Genomic DNA, 23,271 nt, shown 5'->3' with positions numbered 1-23,271 from the left:
GTCGCTGTTAATACCAGATGTTAGTTTCATCCTCCGTCCTGAAGTCTTCATCCTGGCTTTTCACCAGCCCCAGAAAGCAGGTCCTGGCTGGTTCAAGCCTCCTAATCTCAGAGAGGCAGCAGTAAGTGGTGATTTGAAGCGATATCTTAGTTCCCTGCCCAGGAATTGAACCTGGGTAACCCGGGAGCCTGGAAAATCTCATGGGCGGAGGAGCCTGGTAGGCTGCAGTCCATGGGGTCACTGAGGGTCAGACACAACTGAGCAACTTCACTTTCACTTTTCACTTTCATGCACTGGAGAAGGAAATGGCAATCCACTCCAGTGTTCTTGCCTGGAGAATCCCAGGGATGGGGGAGCCTGGTGGGCTGCCATCTATGGGGTCGCACAGAGTCGGACACGACTGAAGTGACTTAGCAGCAGCAGCAACCTGGGCGAAAACCAGGAATCCTAGCCACCAGATCACAAAGGGCTAGAGGCTAGAAGCAGAATTTCCCTGTCTCTCGCTTCCATTTGAAAGCAAGAATGTTTTAAGGAGGCAAAAACTGTGAAAACACATGCAAGATTTATTACTGGAGGCATAGTACAAGTGGGAGAGCACACAGAGAAACTGTTTGTTTAGTTAAGACAGAAGCAAGGCAGAGGGGCACACCTGGAGAGAAAGGGTGTGGGCTTCCCCCCCTAACGAGGAGGACCACAGTATACAGTGCAGTTCTTCTGGGTCTTTATGCACGTGTGCTAAGTCACTTTAGTCGTGTTTGACTCTGTGTGACCCCATAGACGGCAGCCCATCAGGCTCCCCCGTCCCTGGGATTCTCCAGGCAAGAACACTGGAGTGGGTTGCCATTTCCTTCTCCAATGCATGAAAGTGAAAAGTGAAAGTGAAGTTGCTCAGTTGTGTCCGACCCTCAGGAACCCCATGGACTGCAGCCTTCCAGGCTCCTCCGTCCATGGGATTTTCCAGGCAAGAGTACTGGAGTGGGTGGGGTCTTTGTTTACCTTTGGCCAATTATTTGATTTCTTTTTTCACACCTGACCTGCCCTAGGACCCTCCCCAACAAGGATGTGCAACTTTCTCCAAGATGAGTTTCATCCCAGAGGTCAATGGAGGGCCTTGGCATCACCTATTATGGTTTGGTGCCTCCTCCTTTTTAACCCCCCAAGGATTCTTTCTGCATATGTGCTGTGTCTCCCTTGCCCCAAGGATGGGAAATGTGTGACCTCTTGATCTTTTACTCAAACATAATTTAGCCTGTCTCTGTCCCTGCCGTGACTGTTATCTTAAAGTGTCCACGGGAGACAAAGTCCAGTTGTTTATCCTGTCCCGGTTGTTATTTCTAACTCAAAGTGCAAACAGGAGGCTTATTGTAAATATCCAGCCTACAACCTGCCTGCCTGTTTCCCCAGGAAATGTAAACAGGAGGATAATTGCAAATGCCTGGCCTAGAGCCCGTCTCTCTCCTGCCTCACTCCCAGGTGGTCCCATTCTCTGGCCAGGGATTGGTTGAGCAGTGGGTAGTGCTGGCCAATCAGAGCTGAGGGGAGGCTCCTGGGGAAGCTCTCCCCGAGTGGAGTGGGCTGCTTCTCACCACAGTTGTTTGGCTGTGATGGCCGGACTGCAGCAGCCACCTTGGCACCAGCCTGAGGATGAGAGCCAGTATGTGGAGGAAAACAGAGGAAACAGCAGAGAAGCAGAGCTGAACACCCCCATGTAGTACCTGGAGTTGAACTAGGCAATCCAGTTCTTTGTTTTTAACCTCAGCCTGGGGAGTCTGGGGTGGGGGTGGGAGGGGCGAGAGGGGATTTCTGCTGTTGGAGCCTGAAGCACCCCTACTGTTATATTTTCATACACTGACAAAGATCCTCTCATTGACTGAACTCTGCTTAAGCTTTCTTGAACTTTTTCCCAGCTAGGATTGATGTTTGACTTCTGTTGTTCATCTTGGCCTTGTCCATTTTGAGCAAGAAGCCTTCTAAATCAGTTCAGCCAGAACTGCCTTCCTTTGATATTTGATTGGGTTCTTCTTCCTTCACCGCCCCCACCCCCCAGGTGATATCTGATCCAGGAAGAATCCTGTTAGGTCAGCATAGCTAAATTCTTTCTTACCCTTGAAGCTACTGAAGCTGAATCCAGCCTCTGTACCCCTCTGCCGAACTAAATCTCAGAGACACAGTTTTGGGAGAAGTAGAAAAGAACAGTTTTCTTGTTTTGCCAGGTAAGGGGATGACAGGGGACTAATGACCTTGAAACTGTGTCCCGACCTGCAGGGGGTTGTGAAGAGTTTTATTTTAACATATGTTTAAAATTTATTTATTACGATTGTTAACATAAGTTACTATTATTTATTTTGGGCTGTGCTTGGTCTTGGGTGCTGCCTGGGTTTTTCTCTAGCTGTGGCGAGTGGGGGCTGCTCTCCACTTGCGGTGCACGGGCTTCTCATTGCAGTCGGCTGGCTTCTCTTGTTGCAGAGCATGGGCTCTAGGGCGCTCAGGCCTCAGGATTTTGGCACGGGGGGGCTCACCAGTCGTGGCTCCTGGGCTCTACTGCACAGGCTCAATAGCTGTGGTGCCTGGGCTTAGCTGACCCTCGGCAAGTGGGATCTTCCTGGATTAGGAATCGAACCCACATCTCCTGCATTGGCAGGAGGATTCTTGATCACTGAGCCACCAGGGAAGCCCCTAATTTATCGTCATTATTACTTTTAGCCATGCCACGTGGCACATGGGATCTTAGTTCCCCCACTAGGGATAGAGCCCGTGTCCCCCACATTTGGTACATGAAGTCCTAACCACTGAACCACCGGGGAACTCTGGTGAGGAGTTTTATAATCATGGTTCATAGAGGGCAGGATTAGTTCATGGAGATTCTTCTGATTGGTTGGTGGTGAGATAAGTGGGAGTCAGCATCATCAACCTTCTGGTGCCAACCGGTCTGGAGTCTATGTCCTTGTGGGCAGCACACCCCTTAACCTCTCCCATCTAGTGGGGGTTTCAGTGTGTGTAAAACAACTCAAAGATATTGTTTATGTGTATCCCTTGAGGGTGAACCAGGACCCTGCCCCAAGTGTATTATTTCTCTTGACTGTTCCTCCCTTGTCTCTGAACCCTGAAGTGAAGTGAAATGAAGTGAAGTCACTCAGTCGTGTCCGACTGTTTGAGCCTATCAGGCTCCTCCGTCTATGGGATTTTCCAGGCAAGAGTGCTGGAGTGGAATGCCATTTCCTTCTCTAGCCAGGGATTGAACCTGGGTCTCCCGCATTGCAGGCAGACGCTTTTACTGTCTGAGCCACCAGGGAAGCTCTCTCTGAACCCTCTCCGCTCCCTAATATTGATAGCAGCTCTTTGAACCTGCCCGTGGAACTCTGGGAAGGTCAGGGAGGCTGAATGAAGCATCTTTCCTGTAATCAAGAAATGGGGGACACAGAAAGGCTTTCGCACCCAGGAGCCCCACCGAGATCTCCCTCCCTATCCCCACCTCTTAGTTGGTTTCCATCCACCGACTCCCAGCCTGCTGCTTGGCTATGAATCCCCACATGCCCACACTGGATTTGGAATTGGGTCCAGTCCCTCGCCTCTTGGCAGATGCTCCCTATACCTAACGTGATGACCCCATCTCCCTAAATAAAGTCTGCCTTGGGCTTCCCTGCTGGCTCAGATGGTAAAGAATCTGCCTGCAATGTGGGAGCCCTGGGCTGGAGCCCTGAGTCAGGAAGATCCCCTACAGAAGGGAATAGTGATCCACTCCAGTATTCCTGTCTGGGAAATCCCATGGACAGAGGAGCCTGGCAGGCTGCAGTCCATGGGGTTGGAAAGAGTCAGGCATGACTGACCCACCAACACTTTCTTTTACTTTATGCTTTAACTGAGCTCCCCAGGTGGCACTATCAGTAAAGAATCCACCTGTCAGTGCAGGAGATGGAAAAGATGTGTGTTCGATCCCTGGGTGGGGAAGATCCCCTGGAGGAGGAAATGGCACCCTACTCCAGTATTCTTGCCTGGGAAATCCCATGGACAGAGGAGCCTGGCGGGCTACAGTCCAGGGGGTCACAAAGAGTCAGACATGACTGAGTGTCTGAGAACACCATGTTTTAACTGGTATCATTAAGTAATTTTTTCTTTAACAGTTAGAATATTATTTTTTTCTCCAACAATTCACCTACCCTTCATGAGTTTAATTGGTTCCTGAAAATTCTTCCAGTAATCTCTGGGGAATGGAAAAATTCTTTAAATAAAAATTTTAAATTTTTTTTTTATTGTGCCAAAACCCACATACAATGTACCATGTTAATGTGTACAACTGAGTGGTACTTGTAGGTCCATGATCTTGTGCAACCATCACTGTTATCTATTTCTAGAACATTTTTTATCATGCCAAAGGGAAGCCTTGAACCCACTAAGCAGTCACTCCTCATTCCTCCTCCCTCTAGGCCCCAATAAACACTGATCTCTTTTCTGTCTCTATGGATTTGCCTATACTGGATCTTTCATTTACATGGAATCATGCAAGAAATGATCTTTTGTGTCTGGCTTCTTTCATTTAGCATCATGTTTCCAAGACTGATGCATTAGTCCCCCATCCCTTTTCATGGCTGGACAATATCCTGTTGCATGGATAGACCAGATTTTGTTTATCCAGTCATCTATTGAGGGAGTGAGCTAAACCCTCACTTTATTACTTCTGTGCAAATAAACTCAAAATGGGCCCCTGATATCTTTTTATAACTCTTGGTTTGAGGCTTTTATGTATAAGCCCACCTCATTTGAAGGCTCTTTGCCTTATTACACTTGGCAGATACTGTGTTTTTGTTTTTTTTTTTTTAAATAAATTGAGCAGCTCCACATTGAGCAAGTCGGTCTGTGTCATTTTCCCAAAAGTATCTGCTGACTTGGTGTCTCTGTATCATATTTTGGTAATTCTTACAATATTTTAAGCTTTTTTCGTGATTCTATCTGTTATCATGGCCTGTGATCTGTGATCTTTGGTGTTACTGTTGCAAAAAGATGATGACTTACTGAAGGCTCAGATGATGGTTAGAATTTTTTTTTTTAGCAATATAGCATTTTAAAATTAGGATGTGCACATTGAAGTCCAGATGGTGGTGCAGTGGTAAAGAATCTGCCTGCAAAGGCAGCAGACACCAGAGCTGCAGGTTTGATCCCTGAGTCAGGAAGATCCCCTGGAGGAGGTTACGGCAACCCACTCCAGCATTCTTGCCCGAGAAATTCCATGGACGGAGGAGCCTGGCGGGCTACAGTCCATGGGTTGCAAGAGCTGCACACGACTTGGCAGCTAAACCACCACCACCATTTATCTGCTTGGCTGTGCTTGGTTCTATTCAGGGGCTTTAGTTTCGGTGTGTGGGATCTAGTTCCCTGACCAGGGATCAAACCCGGGGCCCCTGCACTGGGAGCTTTAGCCACTGGACCAACAGGGCAGCCCCTCTTTGTGGCCCTCTTGGTTCAAGGTCTTGCCTCCAAGCCTTTGTATCTGTCTCTCATGGTGATGGTTTGGGCAAAACTCTGTTCCTCCCCAGTTTCCACAAAAGACCCCCATGCACACAGCCACTCGAGGTGTAACGAATTAACTTTAATAAGGTGTTTGGGGGCTGGGAACAGTCAAGGGGATTATGTGGCAGCTAGGTAATCAGTCTCCCTTTATGTTCCTACACTGTGGAGCCCCACTGGCCTTGTCATGCCCCCACCCCTCCCGTTTGGCTGGCTTCCATCTCTTCCCCACCCTTCTCTGTTTTGTATTCTCCCATCTGCCCAGACAGAAGCCCACATGCCCTTCTCACTTTCTCTTGCAGAGTGACTCATGCCCTGCTCTCCGGCTTAGCATTCCGGCCCAAGGTCTCTGTCTGCCTGATATGATACACAGACAGAGGAATTCTGGTGCCTGACCCCAAGATCACAGAAAGTTATAAACTAAACATGTCAGTGTATCAGAGAAGCTCTTTGTCCTGGGGCTTGGGCCATGCCCATCCAGGTCTGAGGGCAGACTGTGCTGCACAGCTGTAGCTTCTGATTCTTCAGCATCTATTTTTTCCTTCTTGTTTTGGAAACAACTTCTTGCTTTCCTTGGTGGATGACCAAGGTCTTGTTAACCCCAGCATGCTGGCCACAGATGCTCTCCGGGGACCACATCAGTTCAGGGCCACCACTTGCTCCTGCTCCTTGGACAGTCCCGGGGCAGCTGAGTTCTGGCCTCTGGTTCTCTTCTGATGACAAGGATCAGTGACTATTTCTTGTAAGCCGCCAAGATTCAACTAAATCAGAGATTTAGAAGCTCAAGGCCGGAAGTCAAATTCTTACCAAAAAAACCTCTGGTAGTTGCAACATTCTGCGTGGCCCTACTATTCAGGAAAGGATTAACCTGTTCAAAGAAAGATGTGGCCCTTTGCGCCCCTGGTTCTTGTGAAGTAACCTCTTAGCCCTTCTTTGGAATGTCCTGGCTGACAGAAGGCTTTGTTTACCTGGGGCTGTGGGCTATCTATGCTGATGGTGTGATTCATGGTGGGGGAATTAGGCCACACAATAATGTCTTGACCTATGTTGGTGCCAGGCTTCCCAGGGGGCGCAGTGGTAAACAAATTGCCTGCTAATGCAGGAGATGCAAGAGACACAGGTTCAATCCCTGAGCCGAAAAGATCCCCTGGTAGAGGAAACGGCAACCCACTCCAGAATTCTTTCTTGGAGAATCCCACGGACGCCAACGGGGTCGCAAAGAGTCAGACCTGATTGATCATGCAGGCACTCTTTCTTCAGCTCTTTCTACGTTGGTGCCAAGGTCAGCTGCATGGGTGGTCAGCCATGTCTACATGATTGACACCTCTGGAAACCAAGGCTCAGGCGCGCTTTCCTGCTTGGCAACACTCTGTGTGTGTGGGCACAGGTCATCACCAGGAGAAGTGAGTGCTGTCCACATGACTCCACCAGGACCGAACAACCAGAAGCTTGTGCCGGGACGGGCCTTTTCACATTGCTGCTCTTGATCTCATCCTTGCAGTGTAGGAAATTATATCCGTGAGTAAACAGCTTTCCTGAGTTCCATAGTCCTTGTAGTGAATGACTCAACCTGAGCCTGGTCTTGTAGACCCCTGAACTTGCCCTCCACCCAGGTCACCGTGTTGTGAGGCAGAGAGGGCATCCTTGAGGTCTGGCAGGGGGAAGGGTGGCCAGCGTCTTTGGAGGGAGACTCTCTCTATTGAGGCAGGGGAGGAAGTCCAGCTGGAAGATCCACGTCCTCACCAGCTCCAATCTCACCATCCAGCCCCATGCTGTCACCTGGCGCCCTCTGTTGATGGACCCTGGGAATTGCCGGCAACGGCTGTATAGCTGACCTAGGGAAATACACAAACTTTAGCCTCTCGTTCAGTTGCTCAGTTGTGTCCAACTCTTTGTGACCCCATGGACTGCAGCACAGGCTTCCCTGTCCTTCACTATGTCCTGGAGTCTGCTCAAACTCATGTCCATGATGCCAACCATCTCATCCCCTGTCCTAACTTTAACCTCAAGCCCTTATAAAAAAAGTCTTCCTGCCGAAGCGCAGCATGCAGAGAGCTGCAGGCCTGCTCCTTTCCCAACCCTGGCAGCACTTCTCCAGGTATGGTCATGAATGGGAAGGAAAGGGGAGATCTGAAAATGCAGATTCCCAGGTTAAGTGCTGCGGGTGCACAGAGATACCTGGCCCTTTCTTGGGAAAGCCCACGGAGATTAATCTGCGGTTCGTGCAGACCCCCACCCCCTCCTCAGCTCCACCAGCACACTTACCCCATTAGCAGTGGGACTGTATTGGTTCCGACCTGAGGAGACAGGAGGAGAAGTGATCAGAAGTGGATGACTACGCTGGAAAGCATGGGAAGAAGACACACGTGGGTGACCAGGCCCCTTGAATTCTAAGTCCCGGCTCTGCTATTGACATGGGGGAGTCATGTCCCAGAATGGCTCCTACATTTAAAAACACAGCTGGGGTATAGGCTTCATCTAGTTATTCCTTCAGTTATTAAGTATACATAAACATTTATTGAGCATGGGCTCTGGAACCAGACGGAAGAGTTCAAATCTCAGTCCTTTAGGAGCCGTGGGACCATGGGCAATTGACTTAACCTCTCTGTGCCTCAGTTTCCTCAACCATAAAACAGGGACTTATTCAGCAAATAGCAAATGTCCACTTTGTGCCGGATGCATTCTGGGTGCTGGGCATATAGATGTAAACAAAACAGACAAAAATACCCAGCGTGCGGCTTACTGCTGCTGCTGCTAAGTCGCTTTAGTCGTGTCCGACTCTGTGCGACCCCGTAGATGGCAGCCCACCAGGCTCCCCCATCCCTGGGATTCTCTAGGCAAGAATATTGGAGTGGGTTGCCATTTCCTTCTCTACTGCATGAAAGTGAAAAGTCAAAGTGAAGTCGCTCAGTCGTGTCCGACTCTTAGCGACCGCATAGACTTCAGCCTACCAGGCTCCTCCGTCCGTGGGATTTTCCAGGCAAGAGTACTGGAGTGCCATTGCCTTCTCCAAGCGTGTGGCTTACAATGTGCCAAATGCTATGGTAAGTGCTGGGTCTACATTAACAGGTATGGACACGCCCATTTCACAGATGAGGAAACTGAGTCATAGTAAGGCTTTTGCCCATGGACATGATGCATTCAGCAAACATTTCCTCAAGTGCCTCTTTTGTGCCTGATCCAGTGGTAGGTGGTGCTGGGGACACAGCCATGACTGACAGCTCTAGCTCTGTGCTCCTGGGTTTCCCAGTCCACTGGAGAGACAGACAAGTCCCCAAACCATGATGCCCCTGAGTGGGCAAGGGGTGGGGGTGGGGAAGCCCAGAGCAGGTGCTTGGTTCATTTCAGGGAAAGGTCAGGGAGGGCTCCCTGGAGGAGAGGGCTTCCCACTGGGATGTGAGGAGGTCTTTTTGTTTAGTGGTTGAACAAATAAAACTTTGTAACCAACAGATTTGCCTTCAACTCTTGACTTTCCAGCTGTGTGCCAGCTGGCAGGTAATGTCATCTCTCTGAGCAAATGTTTCCTCATCTGTAAAACGGGCTCACAGGGGGACTCTCTTTACAGGGTGGTTGTGAGCATTCAAGGGGGCTGTGCACAGGAAGTGCTTGGCACAGAGAAAGGGCTCACCAAAATGTAGCTCTTTTGATTACAGAATTAGCCACAGGACTTTGCCAGAGGGAGCCATGGGGAAGGGGGCTCCAGGTAGGGGAACAGCCTTGCAAAGCCCTTAAGCCAGGGATCTGGGCACCTTTTAGAGCCAGGGATTGGGGCAATCCCTCCTTTCAGGGAGCCAGTCCTGAGCAAGGCAGATGAAGGGAAGTGAGGGTGAGGAGGTTAAGTGTTATTCCACACTGCATCCCTTTGGCAGGAGCTTCTATGTCACCAGGACTGAAAGCCAAAGTCCTTACTGTGGTGTTTCAGTACTTACAGGAGCTGCTCCCACTTTGTAAAAATGAGTCAGTGACCCAATGAATAAAACTCCCTGGTCTCAGTGTCGCTGTGTATCAAACAGAGGAACCTCATGGTGTTGGCATGAGGGTTCAGGGAGAGGCTGCCACGTGGAAGGCTTAGTACAGAGCCTGTAGGCTCATAGTAGGTGCTTAATTGTGGCGGCTGTGGTGATGTTCATTTATAGCAGGCAGGCGGGGGATATTGCGAAAAAGAGGGGACTCACGGGACTTTCTGCACCAGTAGAGAAAGATCAGGAACACCACCAGGACGACAAACGGGATTACCAAGGCCAGGATGATATAGATCGCAGAGTACGAGTGCTCTTGTGACTGCTCCCTAGGACGTTCTGCCAGAGGAGAAGGAAGCAGAGATTTAAGCTGAGAGACTTTTGGGGGGGTTTCACCTGCCCCCCAAAATATTAGACTTCACTTTTGAAGGAGGCTACGGTTCTGCCTCCCTCAGTCTATATGGTTTAGCTGAGCTTCACCCCACCCTCTGGTTCCTAGGATGGGACTTGGGTTTTCTTTTTTAAAAATTTTTTATTATGTGTTGGGGTAGAGCCGATTAACAAATGACGTTGTGTTAATTTCGGGTGAACAGCGACGGGACTCAGCTATACATATATATGTATCCACTTCCTCCCAAACCCCCCTCCTGTCCAGGTTGCCACATAACATTGAACAGAGTTCCACCTGCTACATAGTAGGTCCTTGTTGGTTATCCATTTTAAATACAGCAGCGTGTACAAGCCGGAGGATGGGACTTTGACCTGGGCCTGGTCAATCAGAGCATTCCATTCTCTCTGGCTGCTGCAACTGGTTCATGAGGTGGGATCTAAGTTGAGCCAATGAGGGCCAGCCTTCAGACTCTGGCTAGAGCTATTGAAAGTGGTGTATTCTTTCCCTTGGGATTACTAAACTGGTGGGCTGTGAGCCTATAAACTGCTGGGGATCATCTTACCTTCCTGAGGGGAAAGCTTGCCAGGGAATAAAGCCAGCAAAAGAAAAGCAGAGACAACAGAGGTCAAGAAAAGTTCCTGGGTTACACAGCTGGAGCGCTTGGATCTAACCATACCTGAAGGTGAATTTCTAATAAAGTCCCATTTTTGCCTGGACTATTTTGAGTTGTGCTTCTATCGATTGCAAATGACAGAGTTCTGTCTAATATACTTGGAAAAGCCTGCCTGAGTCCATTGGGAAGAGGCATTATGCAACTACGCCAGCCTGGGTTTGCAGAGGAGCTGTGTCCAGGTGGCTGTACAGTGGTTCCAATGGTTCACATGGTGAGTTAACAGACAGTAAAGCTGAGCCCGTTGAACCTTCCATGAAGGGGCTTAAGGAAAGAATGGGAGCTTGGGAGCATTCTTGTGGTTGAGGGACTCCTTTAACCAGGGACCACCTCTAAACCCCTCCCTCAGAGGGAATCCTACTTCGATATCCTCTTTGATATCTATCCTAAGTTCCTCTGTTCTCCCCACCCAGGGGGCTCCTCACCTCTGACCAGGACGGTCACGTTTGCCTGGTTGGTCCCTAGGGCGTTGGTGACAAGGCAGATGAAAGTTGCATTGATGGTCTCGTCCACAGTATGAATCAGGAGCTGAGTGCCCTGGGCCACAGCAAAGGATGGCAGGGTTCCCTTGGTCCTAGGAGAGACAGATGGGTGAGGAAGTGGTCTCAGTCAGAGGCCTAGAGTAACCGGTGTTGGGGCACTCACTGTACAGCAGGAATATAGCAACTCTCACGCCGTCTATAATACAAGTTCAGAGCAAGCCTGGAGTTCCCCCAACTCTGCCTCTCACACTCCCATCCAGCCTACCAGCAAAACCCTGTCTGCCCCACATTCAAAATCCACACAGATGGACTTGCCTGGTGGTCCAGTGGTTAAGAATCTGCCTGCCAATCAATCCAGGGGATGTGAGCTCGATCCCTGGTTGGGGATCTGGGATCTCACACGCTGAGGGGAAACTAAGCTTGCAAGCCAAAACTACTGAGCCCAGTCGCCTCAGCTAGAGAGCCTGTCTGCTGCAAACCATGGAGTCCACGCACTCTGGAGCCTGCACACCATGACTGGAGAGACGCCCACGCGCTGCAAGGAAGACCCAACTCAACCAAAACCGAATAAACGTTAAAAACAAAGGGAACATAGCTGAAGTCTCCCCTCTGTCCAGTCATTGTTGTCGTTCAGTTGCTAAATCGTGTCCGACTCTGTGACCCCGTGGACTGCAGCCCTCCAGGCACCCGTGTCCTTCACTATCTCCCGGAGTTTGCTCAAATTCATGTCCATTGAGTCAATGATGCTATCTAACCATGTCATCCTCCGCTGAGGATGATGATGTCATCCTCCGCTGCCCTCTTCTCCTGCTGCCCTCAATCTTTCCCAGCATCAGGGGGTCTTTTCCAGTGAGTCAGCTCTTCCCATCAGGTGGCCAAAGTATTGGAGCTTCAGCTGCAGCATCAGTCCTTTCAATGAATATTCAGGGTTGATTTCCTATAGGATTGACTGGTTTGATCTCCTTGCAGTCCAAGGGACTCTCAAGAGTCTTCACCAGCACCGCAATTCGAAAGCATCAGTTCTTCAGCCCTCTGTCCAGAGCCCTTCCGTAAAGGAAAAGTCCTGACCATGGGCACAGGTCCCACACAAGCTGACCCCCTGATGCACTGATCCATTTGCTCCTGCCTCTATATCCATTGTGGCTGACTTGTTAGCCCTGGAATGCTTCAGTTATGTTCCCACCTCAGGGTCTTTGCATATGCTGTTCCCTATGCCTGGAATGCCCTTCCCATTGGTACCCACGCTGCTCACCCTCACCTACTTCAGTCCTCTACTCAGACATCACCTTTGTGACACCTTCCTTGGTTACCCTCTTTCAATTGTAGCGACCCCCAGCCTCCTCTACAAGATCTTTCCCACAGCATTTATCACCACCTGACACACTCCATCCTTAAAAATGGTATCTTGTTTGTTTTTCTTTAAATTAAAAAAAATTTTCTTTTATTTTGGCCACACCCTAAAGCTTGTGGGATCTTCATTCCCTGACCTGTGATTGAACTCCAGGGGCCCTTGGCAGTGGAAGTGTGGAAACATAACTTGTGACCCACCAAGGAATTCCAACATTACCTTGTTTGTTTCTCTCCCCAGATCTGGAGATTTGAGAGGGGGGAATTTGGTTCTTTTTCATTTACTGAAGCCTGTGGGTGGTGCTAGTGGTAAAGAACCCACCTGCCAATGCAGGAGTCCTAAGAGGTGCAAATTCAGTCCCTGGGTGGGGAAGATCCCCTGGAGGAGGGAATGGCAACCCACTCCAGTATTCTTGCCTGGAGAATCCCACAGACAGAGGAGCCTGGCGGGCTGCAGTACATGGGGTCAGAAAAAGTCGGACATGACTGTAGTGACTTAGCATGCAGCACGGGGGTCAGTAGCATCCGACACACAGTAAGTAGTCAAGAAACACTGGTTTAGGGACTTGCCTGGTGGGCCAGTGGCTAAGACTCCGCCTTCCCAATTCAGGGGGCCCATGTTCGATTCTTGGTCAGGGAACTAGATCCCACATGGCACAACTAAAACCCAGTGCAGCCAAATAAATAGATAAATATTTTAAAAGAAAGAAAGAAACACTGGTTTAATGGACAGAGGAGACCGGGGCATGGGTTTGGGTATTCTGCAGAGCTGGCATGGAAAGCTGGCTGTATGGTTTGTGAGCCTGAATTGTGGTGCTTTGAGACAGGAAGGTAAAGGCCAGCTGTCAATACCAATTGAAAACCTTTGATTGGCAGCTCTGCTGGCCAACCATTGAGACATGCCTGGCTGTCCACAGAGGTAGACTGACGGGGATGCCCCCCCCCCACCCCCGCTACGACATTTGCATAGTCAAGAATGGGAAAGCACCTCTGTATCCCCAGCTGGGACCGGTTATGTCACTGACAGCCTCATTTGTGACAGTCCTAGCCCCTCAAAGAAGCAGGTGTTGGGTATTTGAAATACATAAATGATGAGGACTGTTGGATAGATGGCAAGAGGGATGGACTGAAGGGCAGGAATGTGATCAAGCAAGTCCAGGAAAATGTTAGTGAGAGAATCCACACAGCAGGCTTGTGAAGGTTTACTGGAAAATGCTTACAAGACTTCTGTAGGCTTGAAAGATTTTCTGATAAAATGCTGAGGGAAGATCTATGTGCCCTGACTTGGAAAGGTGTTCACGAGAGGGACTTCCCTGGTGGCCCAGCAGTTAAGACTCTGCGTTTCCACTGCAAAGGAGCGTGGGTTCCATCCCTGGTCAGGGAACTGAGATCAGATATGCTGTGAGGTGTGGCAAAGACGGAACAAAGACTAAAGAAATGTATTCATGGACAGAGGAAAGTTTTCAAAATTATACATACAGCACAGTTTCTTTCTTTTTTTTCTAGAAATATTGATAAAAAGACAGGAAAGATGTATAACAAAGGGTAACAGTGATGTTTCTGGAGATGACTGGGTATAGGACTATAAGAGCCATTTTCTTCCTTTTACTTGTAACCACATTGCCTAAATTTCTACAGTGCTCATAAGTTATTTTTGTAATAACAAAAACTGGGCCCAATAAAAATTAGGGTAAACCATTTACCCCTTTGCCTTTAGCTTTCCCCAGTCTTATCCTTAGTCTCAACAGGAATTTGAGGAAGTGTTTTGATTGCTCTGCTCCTCAATCAAGAAAATTGGGAGGGGGCTACTTCCCTGGTGGTAGCTTCCAGTGGTTAAGAATTTGCCTTGCAATGCAGGTTTGGTCCCTTGTAGCTCAGTTGGTAAAGAATTTTGGTAGCTCAGCTGGTAAAGAAAAGTTGGTAAAGAATCTGCCTACAATGCAGGAGACCCAGGTTCAGTTCCTGGGTTGGGAAGATCCCCTGGAGAAGGAATAGGTTACCCACTCCAACATTCTTGGGCTTCCCTTGTGGCTCAGTTGATAAAGAATCAGCCTGCAATGTGGGAGACATGGGTTCGATCCCTGGGTTGAGAAGATCTCCTCTAGAAGGGAAAGGCTACACACTCGTATTCTGGCCTGGAGAATTCCACGGACTGTATAGTCCATGGGGTTGCAAAGAGTTGGACATGACTGAGCGATTTTTACTTGGGGAACTAAGATCCCACGTGCCTTGGGGCAACTGAGCCTGTGCGCTGCAACTGCTGAGCGTGCACGTCACAACTAGAGAGTCTGTGCGCCACAACAGAGACCCCACGTGCCGCAGCTAAGACCCGATACAGCCAAATAAATAGGTATTTTTAAAAAATGAGAATGGGGATGGGACAGTATTTGCTCTCTAAGAGGTGACTGAGCAGGTTATGCAAGGTGGCTGGGGCGGTGGCACAGTCCAGGGCTTAAGAGGATTGGGTTTGGAGCCAGACACCGATGGGAGAGTCACCTCTATACCTGTGTGCCCGGGCAGACGACCACAGCTTCCGGGCATATCTTTAACCCAGGCCTGGCGATAGTGCAGACTGTGGCCGGAGCGTGGGGATCACATGGGGTGCAGGTAAGTACCTGGCACACAGCAGGCACTCCGTAAAGCGCAGGTGTGTCAACAAACCTGGACTTTATCACCTCATTAACTCTGTGCATACAAGATATTTTCCTGGGGGCCCACAGTTGACTTCTCGTTTTGTTTTTAACTCTCCTGCCTACACCCCTCCTTCCTCAGACCCAGGAGTCTAGACCCCCAGCCCCTCCTCCCTCAGACCCTGGAGTCCAGGCCCCCAGCCCCTCCTTCCTCTGAGGAACTCACGTGGTCCAGTTGTAGCCCGTGGGCTCTGGTTTGCTGCGGACGTCACAGTTCAGGGCAACCTCTCTACGGCCGATGTACCAGTTGTCATCATAGCCGGATATGGAGACCTCGGGGGGGTCTGGGGGAAACAGACACACAGGCTCAGAGACAGGGAGCCTTCAAAGGGCCTAAAGATAGCTGGGATTCATGTCACAAAAGGAAGAGGGCCTTGACAGGTTTGGGGAACAGCTCAAGGTGGAGAGGCCTGGGAGGGGTCTGGGCAATGGGTTCCAGCTTCCGCCCCAAGAATAGAAGCCTGGGAGTCCTCAGCAGGGTGCTAGGAGGGGGGTCACAGACAGCGCTTCTCAGGACCTGCTTCTCTATCAGTTTTCCCTATAAAGCCAGGTCTTGGCATGCCTGGGATGTCCTGTGAGAAAAAGCCTCCTTCTGGGTGTTCATAACACAGGTGAGCATATTCAAGGCTCTGACAAGTCCTGCAGGAGAGAATCCTGGATGCCTGCACTCAGTCTGTCTCACCCAACTCAAATGTGATCAACAGGGAAGATTTTTAAAGTCCCCAGGGGGAAGGCCAAGTGAGACAAGGTGTTTTTGCATGTATGTTGGGAAGGAGTCAGTTTAGACACCCTCCTCACTCAGATCCAGTTGAGGGGGTCGGGTGTAGTCAGTGCAGCAACTGTCAGGCAGGGAGTAGTCAGTCCAGACAGTGACGGGAGGACCCAGTCCGTAGATGAGCCAGTGTAGACAGCAGTGGGGCAGAGGGAAGTGTAGACTACGCGGGGGGTGGGGGTGGGGACAATGTAGGCAGTCCTCCAGGATAGCCAGTGTAGGCAATGTTGTGGGTCAGTGTGAGGGAGTATCTAGGAGAACCGGAGCAGAAAATGCAGGGTGTCAGGGCAGCAGTGGTCAACTGCCAACTGCCCTCAGCTGCTGGCCTAAAGGAGTGGTGTAGACAGTGAGGGCAATGCTGTCTGGGGCCCATAGAGCCAGTGTAGATAACAGTGTGTGTGTGTGCTCAGCAGCGTCCAGCTCTGTGTGACACCAGGAACGGCAGCCCACCAGCCTCCTCCTGTCTGCGGAATTTTCCAAGAATACTGGAGTGGGTTGTCATTTCCTCCTCCAGGGGGATCTTCCCCACCCAGGGACCAAACCTGCATCTCCTGCTTTGGCAGGCAGTTTCTTTACCAGTAGCACCGCCTGGGAAGCCCAGACAGCGCTATGGCAGTGGAGGAGACACAAGGGAGTTGGTATTGATGGTGAGGAAGCAGTGTAGCAGTGTGCCCAAGGTCAGTGTGGACAGTTGCCCAGGGAAGAGGGTGTAGGCGCTGTGTGCAGGCTCAAGAGAGCGTATGTGGGGTGTCCGTGTGGACAGCGGCCCCCAGGGAGCAGTGTGAACTGTGGTATAAAAAGCTGGTAGGGTCCTTCCCTAGCAGTCCAGTGTTCAAGACTCAGCGCTTCCATTGCACAGGGCGTGGGTTTGATCCCTGGTCAGGGAACCAAGGGGCTTCCCACGTGGTGCTAGTGGTGAAGAATCCGTCTGCCAACGCAGGAGACATAAGAGTCTCGGGTTCACTCCCTGGATGGGGAAGATCCCCTGGAGGAGGGCATGGCAACCCACTCCAGTATTCTTGCCTGGAGAATCCCATGAACAGAGGAGCCTGGTACAGGCCATGGGGTCGCAAAGAGATGGACACGACTGAGGTGGCAGCATGCATGTAGGCACAGGGAACTAAGATCCCACATACCTGGTGGTATGGCCAAAAGGGGGAAAAAAAGAAGCAGCTGGTATAGACAATAAAGGACAGGGTTATCTATGGCCCAGGGGAGTCGGTGTAGACCATGCGGGGATGGGTGGAAGGCATTAGTCAGCCAGCCAGCTCTGATGATGACATGATGCAATGTTGAAAGTGCCCCTCGGAGTCAGTGTAGGGGAGGGTGGAGACACGGGCAGGGGGAGGGTGGAGACAGTCTGGCAGCCCCTCCCGCCCTTGCTCACACTTAGACCCACTCACAGGACACAGCCAAGGTCATGGGGAGCACCATGGGCTCCTCAAAGCTCTCGTGCTCCACTCTGCAGGTGACATTCCTGCCATCCACCTGGCTGGAAGGTGTTAAGATTAAGAGGCTGATGACGGTGACGGTGCCGGGCAGGGGCCCCGGCACCTGGGTGGTATTGGTCTTTTCATCTGAGGACCAGGAGATGCGGGCAGGTGGGTGACCTCCTGTGGAGATGCAGCGGGCCGCCGGCACAGGGTTTGGGCTGAGCGGGATGTCCAGGGTCTCAGCCTTGTTCTGGGGCCGGGCTGAGAAGAGGAGCAAAAGACACAGGTTACGCCTCACCAGCAGTCATGCAACAAACATCTCAGCAGCAAGGGAGTACAGAGATGAGGGTACTGGATGTGGCCACGTTCAAATCCCTGCTCTGGCCCAGCCGTAGGGTGGCCTTGGGCAAGTCAGTGCCTCAGTTTCCTTGTCTGTCATTTGGGGATAAGGAGAGGATGAGCAGCGGTGAGAATTTATAGGTAAAGCTCTTAAAATGGAACTTGGCAGGTAATACATGCTCAATACATATAATTATGATTGGTAATCGAATACGGTGCCTGACTCTCTGATGGGCAGTATTGAAGACTCGGGAAGGACTGAGACAGCCCCAACTTGCCTTCATGGGATGGACTGTTGGAAGGGAAGACGGATTTCCCCAGACAGTGATGACTCAGACTGGGCAAGGCTGGGATGGGGGATCCCGGAAGGGGTGCCTGAATCTCGGGGATGTGGTTACTGAGGGCTTCACGGAGGAGGGGAGGGCTGAGCTGTGCTCTGGAGATTCAGACAAGAGGGACTGGCTCAAGTTTCCATAGTCATAAATGTCAGAACTAGATCTTCCCACAAGGTCTGTCTGACTCTAAAACTACTTTGCCCATTTTCTTAACCATTCTGGTGATTCCCAGACCTGGGGTTTCACGTGGTTCCTTTTCCCTCAGTACCTGTGTTCTTCTTACTCAAGATTTCTCTTTAATTTGACTCACCGGTTCTGTTTTACTCTCATCCTAAATCCTAAGACATGAAGTCTTAAATTTTCTGAAATGATGAGAGATGCCTTTGGTTGGGGGCATGTGTCAGGCTCTGTTCCAAGGAATTAATCTTTTATGAGTCATTCACGCAAGGCCCAGGACAGTTCCTGACACAGAAAGTGATAGTGAGCTCCCCTGGTGGCTCAGAAGGTAAAGAATCTGCCTGCAATGCAGGGAACCCAGGTTCGATCCCTGCATTGGGAAGACCCCCTGGAGAATGGTGAGTCATTCATACAAGGCCCAGAACAGTTCCTGACACAGAAGCAAAAAAGAAGCATGAGCTCTTATTCATCCTCACAGCAATCTCCATTTCACAGATGAGAAAACCGAGGCAAAGAGACTTCATACTCAGTTGCCAAGAGGAAGGCCTGTCATATTTTCTCTGGTACTCATAAAAATGAACGCATGTTTCCGTGACAATGCCAAGGGCATCCCCCTGCCCCCCGCCACCTCAGTTGGAGAAAGCCCTCCACTCCTGGATATCAGAATCTTCCCCTCCTAGTCTATTTCAACTCTCCCTTTGGCTCAGTGGGTAAAGAACCCGCCTGCAATACAGGAGACAGGGGAGACGGGTTCGATCCCTGGGCTGGGAAAATACCCTGGAGCAGGAAATGGCCACCCACTCCAGTACTCTTGCCTGGGAAATCCCACAGGGTGGAGCCTGGTGGACTAGAGTTAGACTTGACGGAGCAGTCACTCACTCACTTCCTCACCAAAGGGAGTAACAATAACTGACTCACTATCCCCAGCCCACATAGGTCTCTGCTCTAAGCGGTTCACCTGGATGAACTCCTTGTACCCTCAGGATAGCTTTCTGAAGGCAGGCAGAACTATTATTACTAAGCCTCTTTCACAGATGAAGAAAGCAGCGTTCAAGATGAATCCACCTGCCCAAGCTGGCAGTGGCTTCCCAGCTTCCCAGGCCAGTCTCTGTCCCCACCTACTTCTTGCATAAGCCACTCCCCCCTATACCACCAGCATCCCCAGATCCTCCAATCCCCTTGGCCCACAGTCTCCAAGATCTTACACCCCAGGACCTCTGACTCTCTTCCAGTTCTTGACACCCTCCCCCTTCTAATCTCCCCTGCATCCCGCAGGGTCATTGCCTGACCTCCTTTGGTTCCTTCGGAATTTCTCCCTCCCGCCTGGGCCCTTCCCTCTCTTTGCCTACCTCCCTATCCGACTCCACATCCCTCCCTTTCGGCTCCCCCCTCCTCCCGGCTTACCGAGCACACGGAGCTGGATTCGAGCGCTCTTGTCACCATTAGGGAACGTGGCGAACTGGCAGGTGTAATTACCCTCATCTTCCACGAGCAACTCCCGCACAGCCAGTGAGGCGTCCCGCAGCTTCTCACCGGGCTTGGCAGCCAAGAATTCCAACTGGCTGGATTCGTGGAAGCTGGGGCCCTGGGCAGGGTGGAAGACCGCCACGCTGCGGGAGTGCTCTGCCCGGCTCTGCTTTGTCCAGGTCACTTGTGTTACCGTCACATTGTGTTCCAGGGGGTGCAGTTTACATGGCAGGGTCACAGTTTCTCCCAGGAAACCAGACACCTGGGCTGGGGCCAGCACTGTGATTATCTTGGTCCCTGCGGGGAAACACAGGGTGGATCACATCTGAGTGTCCCTGATCCGGATGGGGCAGAGGGCTCCTGGAGCTTGGAACCCCTTGGCTGTGCATGTGTTGAGGGGAACGGGGATGCGGAGCACCAGTCCTGGTTCAGGGGTGAGGATGAGATGGGGGCTGGACTGGGTCTGTCACTGGGTCCCGCCCTTACTGCCCGCCTGCGGCCCCCCCACCCCACGCCTTTGAGTTGTTATTACCGTATATCCTCTATCTCAGCATCATCAATTTTAAAAATTGCATCCGTGTTGTGGTTAAAAATTAAATTTGCCTCTTAAACCACTTTAAAACATATACTCCAGTGGCAATTAAGTACATTCGTGATGTTGTACAGAGAACATCACTATCTAGATCCAAAACTTTTCTGTTACCTCCAGTCATCAATTTTAAGATGCACTGGGATGCTGTTAGAGCATTTCCGATTTAGAGGTATGGGAAGGGGAAGAAGGGGTTCTCAGTGGCTCAGTGGTAAAGAATCCACCTGCCAATGCAGGAAATGCTGGTTCAGTCCCTGGGAGGGGAAGATCCCCTGGAGTAGGAAAAGGCAACCCACTCCAGTATTCTTGTCTGGAAAATTCCATGGACAGAGGAGCCTAGTAGGCTACAGTTCATGAGGTCACAAAGAGTTGGACATGACTCAGTGACTGAGCATGCACATGTGAGCGCACACACACACACACACACACACACACACACAAGGGGGAAGAAACTCAACGTCTTAGGATCCATGAAATAAAATAGTATTATTACTGTTTGTGGCCTTAGATTGGGAAAATGTTTGTAGGGGGTGTCCAAGAATAAGAAGGGAGTTGACGGGACTTCCCTAGTGGTCCAGTAGCTAAGACTCCCAATGCAGGAGGCACAGGTTTGATCCCTGGTCAGGCAGCTAAGATCCCCTATGCCTTGCAGCCAAAAAGCCAACACATAAAAGTGAAGCAGGATTGCAACAAATTCATAAAGACCATTAAAAAGCATCCACATCCCCCCCAAAATTAATTTTTTTTAAAAAAGAAGGGAGGTGATTATAGCCCCCAGGTTTTGGATCCCCTCAGCTGTCTGCTGTGAGGGGTTCAGGCAGATTCCTTAACATCTTGGATTCTTTTCTGCTAGTCTGTAAAACAGGACTAATTACAGTTAACATTCTGGGGTTGCCTGCACAGACTAGGAGCTGTTCTGACTGCTACACTCATCTCCTAAGTCCTTAAGCAGCACCTTGAGGCAAAGCACCACTTGTCAGCCCCACTTTACAGAGGGGAAATCCAAAGCACAGTCTTTTGCTCCAGGTCACACTGAGGGCAAGTGGCAGAGGTGGGATTTGAACCTGGGCCATCTTCAATCAAGACTCCCGATCTCTAATCCACAGACTCCATATGAAAATCATTCTCCCTAGAGTCCCTGCACACACTAGATCCTCAACACGTGTTGACTTTTATCCACATTGATAAACACAATGCTATGCACCCTTATTAATAATAACTGGGATAAAGGAGAAGGCGAGAAGAAGTGCTTTGAATCTCAATCCTTCCACTCACTAACTGCGGCCTTTGTACCCATGGTTTCACTCCCCTGAGCCTCCATCTCCTCATCTGTAAAATGGGGGTGGTTGTAACTTAAGATGGAGTTGGGAGGACTAAATGAAGAAATTTATGTAAAGACATATGCCAAGCACTCTATACCAGTGAATATTATAATTATTGCTACGAGGAAGAGGAGGTCAGGACATAGTGGACTGGGGTGCTTGGAGCGAGGCGTGTGGACGGAGGACGCGGTCTGGACACGTGGGTGAGCCGAGCACGCTAGTCTCGGAGCGAATGCCAGCTCTACCACGGATGTGCTGTGCGGCTCTGGGCAAGTGTGTCTCCTTCTCTGATGGTAAGACCTCTGTGAGGATGACACTGGGTGAAGTGGCCTTTCTCTAGGCTTACACCCTGCGGCATAGCCAGGCCCAAGTTCCACCACCTGCCAGGCCCCTGAGCTGCTGCCTTGGCTCAGTCCTCCTCCACCCCTCTCCAAGGTCTGTGAGATGCACACTCCTAACACTAGGATTTTCACCCTCATTGGACAGAGGGGTCGTGAGCCTCGCATGGTCAAGCTATCTGCCTGGGTAAACTAGAAAGCGAGGGGGCAGAGCCTGGGTTGAGACCTTTTGATAAATGAGGAGACTCTGGTCTCAAGTCTGTGTTCAGTATTATTACTGTTCGTGTGAATCATCACGGTCATTAGCGTTTTTCTTCAGCGCATCTCGCTCAGGGTGTTTCCAAGACACCATCTTACAAGGTAGGTGGGACTCCATTCTCCCCTCCTTCCTCCTCCCAGCCCCCAACAGACACTTCAGGGAAACAGGGAGCTCAGCTCATTTTCCTGAGGTCACACAGTCAATAAATGCCAAAAGCTATTTTGAACTCACCGCTGTCAGACATCAGAGCTATACTGCCAGTAAGCTGAAACGCGTGGCCCAGAGTAGGCACTCAATAAACATGCGCGGGGTGAATGCGTAAATGAGTGAATGGCCGCGGCCTAGAGCCAGACGCGGTCGAAGGGGAACGAGAGAACGGGGTTGTCTGCCGCTGCCCTCCTTCCCCTCATCAAGCATCCTCGGTGGCTGTTAGCTAGCTGCGGAGGGCTGGGGAGAAGGCTGCGCTGGTATGGCGAGCAGGTGCGCGGATGTGATGCCCGGGCAGGTGCCGCACCGAGAAAGTTCACTTTCCGCTTTACTGTTTCCTGGAGGCCTGCCCGCCCTGCCCTTCAGAAATCTCCCGAAGTCCGGCAGGTTATCCGGGAAGCTATCAGGAGAGCCTGGCCCAGGCCCGGCGTTCCTGCACCACTGGGGCGGAGGGGAGCGGGCGGGCTGGCGGGCGGCGAAGGCCGGCGAGCAACTCAGGGTGGGGCGAGCGCCCGGGCGGGTGGGGAGGCAGAGGGGGAACGCGGGCCGCCCGATCGCGCGGGGTCACTCACCGGCTCCCAGGGACGCCCAGAACAGCGGCAGCAGGAGTGGCGGCAGCAGCCGCCGAGTGAAGACAAAGGCAGGGGCCATGCCGGCTTCCCCGGCGCCCCTGGGCAGGGCGCGCCCGGCCTCCTTCCCTCCAGCCGAGCGTCCGCTCGCTCTGCCAGCCACGTGGGCGCGGCTCGTGCCGATTCCGCACCTTCTGCGCAGGAGTCCCGGCGTCACTCAGCCGCCGCAGCCTCGGGAGGACCTGTTCGGATTAACAGCGAGGAAAAGAATGGGGGCGCTCGGGTGAGCTGGCTCAAGCCGGAGGCGCCGGGTACTGCCCCTCCCTCGTCCCTCTCCTACACTCTGACGTTGCCTGCGACGGTAACTTGCGTTCGGATGTGCCGTTGTTGTTTCAATCGCTGAGTCGTGTCCTACTCTTGGTG

The 23,271-nt window shown here is 51.1% G+C and overlaps 1 protein-coding gene across 2 annotated transcripts; it reads right to left on the bottom strand.

Annotated features, from left to right (window-relative positions):
• PVR (poliovirus receptor) lies at nucleotides 5,564-23,055 on the bottom strand. 2 transcript variants are annotated; one of them, XM_018062549.1, is made up of 8 exons: nucleotides 22,852-23,055; nucleotides 19,502-19,861; nucleotides 17,217-17,507; nucleotides 15,208-15,325; nucleotides 10,948-11,096; nucleotides 9,678-9,800; nucleotides 7,768-7,799; nucleotides 5,564-7,337 (listed from the first exon to the last, which is right to left on the bottom strand). In XM_018062549.1, the coding sequence occupies exons 1-8, from the start codon at nucleotides 22,928-22,930 to the stop codon at nucleotides 7,278-7,280; spliced, it is 1,212 nt and encodes a 403-aa protein (XP_017918038.1). In that variant the 5' UTR covers nucleotides 22,931-23,055; the 3' UTR covers nucleotides 5,564-7,277. The 2 variants fall into 2 exon arrangements, with proteins under 2 accessions (XP_017918038.1, XP_017918039.1); XM_018062550.1 differs by lacking the exon at nucleotides 22,852-23,055 and adding an exon at nucleotides 22,304-22,767.

The sequence above is a fragment of the Capra hircus genome, chromosome 18, assembly GCF_001704415.2.
Source record: "Capra hircus breed San Clemente chromosome 18, ASM170441v1, whole genome shotgun sequence".
NCBI classification, from domain to species: Eukaryota; Metazoa; Chordata; class Mammalia; order Artiodactyla; family Bovidae; genus Capra; species Capra hircus.
The sequence above is the reverse complement of the archived record's forward strand: the minus strand, read 5'-3'. Positions and strand labels throughout refer to the sequence as shown.

Bases quoted from the DNA above. Each gene is read 5' to 3' on its own strand.
- PVR (XM_018062549.1), bottom strand. From the start codon at position 22,930: ATGGCCCCTGCCTTTGTCTTCACTCGGCGGCTGCTGCCGCCACTCCTG. The intron at 7,800-9,677 runs GTGAGTCCCCTC...CTGTCTCCTCAG, and splicing joins CTACTGGTGCAGAAAGTCCC to GTCGGAACCAATACAGTCCC. The intron at 7,338-7,767 runs GTAAGTGTGCTG...GTATTTCCCTAG, and splicing joins ACAGTCCCACTGCTAATGGG to GTCAGCTATACAGCCGTTGC.